The sequence below is a fragment of the Zingiber officinale genome, chromosome 2A (genome assembly GCF_018446385.1).
Source record: "Zingiber officinale cultivar Zhangliang chromosome 2A, Zo_v1.1, whole genome shotgun sequence".
Taxonomy (NCBI): Eukaryota; Viridiplantae; Streptophyta; class Magnoliopsida; order Zingiberales; family Zingiberaceae; genus Zingiber; species Zingiber officinale.
In genome coordinates this window covers 125046008-125048024 of record NC_055988.1, presented here as the reverse complement: position 1 = coordinate 125048024, position 2017 = coordinate 125046008, and the positions used below count along the sequence as shown (strand labels likewise).

Genomic DNA, 2017 nt, shown 5'->3' with positions numbered 1-2017 from the left:
GGTGATGGAGCAGTAGCAACGAGTTTTGGCCGAACGCCCGGCACAAGAGCCAGCCATCTCAGGATCCGACCAACCTGGAGATCAGGGTCGCGAGACTGAATCCGTGGCCGACAAGGAAATTCGCAAAAAATCGGACACATTCGGACTAGCACCCAACGCGTCGATCCCCTTCCACCGAGCGTTGTTCCGGACGCCCTCGGAGGAAGGAGGTCGAGCCCGTCGAGACCGGGGCTCCTCGTCTGATGAGGCGCCCGAGAGGGATGCTAGGAAGGGAAAAGCGCCACGAGACGATGTTCGCCCGAACGGGTCAACAATCAATTTTCGCGAGGAATTATGGAGGATCCCCTACCTCGTCATTACACCCCGTTGGTAATCGGGGAGTACAATAGGAGTGCTGACCTAGACGATCACCTGGCCAAGTTCGACAACGCGGCCACACTGCACCAATGCACCGATGGGGTGAAGTGTAGGGTCTTCTTGACAACCCTATCGGGGCCTGCTCAGCGATGGTTCACTAGACTGCCGGTCGGGTCCATCCGTAGCTTCAAGGATTTTCGGGCTGCCTTCCTGCACCATTTTACGAGCAGTCGCCGACATCAGAAGAGAAGCGTCAACTTGTTCTCGCTGAAGCAAGGTCCTCGAGAAACGCTCAGGACCTATATCCAGCGCTTTAACCAGGTGGCGATGGATATACCAGCAGTCTCCCCGGATGTACTAGTGAACGCTTTCACCCAGGGACTCATAGAAGGTGAATTCTTTCGGTCACTCATTTGCAGGCCACCACGAGATTTCGCCCATCTACAGAAGAATGCCACGAAATATATCAATGTGGAGGAAGCACAGGCAACCCGCAGAAAAGAAGCACCCGCCGAGCCCCACGCGTCATCTGAACGAAGGGCGCCCAGCAACCACCAACCCCCGCGCGGACCTCGGGCCACAAGAGTACAACAGTATCTCGAGCCAAGGACGCATGTAGTGCATATGGAGGCCAATCTGTAGAAGAAGAGCAAAAAATGGACCCTAATGTTCTGTAAATTCCACCAGTCAGGAACGCACAACACCTGGGAGTGCTGTGGCGACCCTAATGTGCACCGACCAAAGCTGAGGGAATACTAACACCGGTCGCCCACCCTAGAGCAGCATTCCGAACGCAGAATCGGGCAAAGGACCGATGGTCGGAAGGCGTGCGGCCAACAAGGGCATCATCGGCGAGATCGAAGCCCTACTCGCGTTTCCGCCGATCGGAATAGGCACCCTACACGAGAGGAAGAAAATAGAAGAAATGTCTCCCACAAAGAAATCGGAATGATCTCAGGTGGCCCGACTGGAGGAAACTCCAACCGAGCTCGGAAGAGCCACGCTCGGCAATTATCAATTTACGCGGTGGGTTGCAGCAAGGAGAAGGCGGAAGGGCCAGAGATCAGTTTCGGCCCCAAGGACTTGGAGGGAGTGGAGGTCCCTCATGATGACGCGCTGATCATCAAGGCGGTAATCTCCAACTACACCATCCGTTGGACTTTCGTCGACACGGGAAGTTCGGTAAATATTATTTTTAAGCAAGTATTTGATTTATTACAAATTGATCGGGCCGAGCTCCTGCCCATGGCCACTCCGCTATACGGTTTCACCGGCAACGAAGTCTTGCCGATCGGGCAAGCGAGGCTAGCCATCTCACTCGGAAAAGAGCCACTGGTTAGGACGCGCACCACGAATTTCATTATAGTGGATGCACCCTCAGCGTACAACGTGATATTAGGTCGACCGACCCTCAACGAGTTTCGGGCAGTGGTGTCAACCTATTGCTAAAAAAATTAAATTCCCTGTTGGGAAGCTGGTGGGCGAGGTTCGAGGGACCAGGTGGTGGCCCGGCGTTGCTACGTTGAAATGGTCAAGGAGGAAGCTAAAGTCGCCAGGAAATGCCCAAGGTTGGAAGTGAATGTCATCAAGGAAAAGACGCCCACGCTGGTGTACGATGACAAGGAGGAGATTTAGATACACCCGACCAGATCAGAAGCTA

General features: G+C 54.3%; 1 protein-coding gene across 1 annotated transcript; it reads left to right on the top strand.

Annotated features, from left to right (window-relative positions):
• The first annotated feature begins 333 nt into the window (after positions 1-333).
• On the top strand, positions 334-999 carry LOC122043972. The gene has a single exon (XM_042604527.1). The coding sequence runs from the start codon at positions 334-336 to the stop codon at positions 997-999; it is 666 nt and encodes a 221-aa protein (XP_042460461.1).
• Positions 1000-2017: the final 1018 nt, after the last annotated feature.

Bases quoted from the DNA above. Each gene is read 5' to 3' on its own strand.
- LOC122043972 (XM_042604527.1), top strand. From the start codon at position 334: ATGGAGGATCCCCTACCTCGTCATTACACCCCGTTGGTAATCGGGGAG.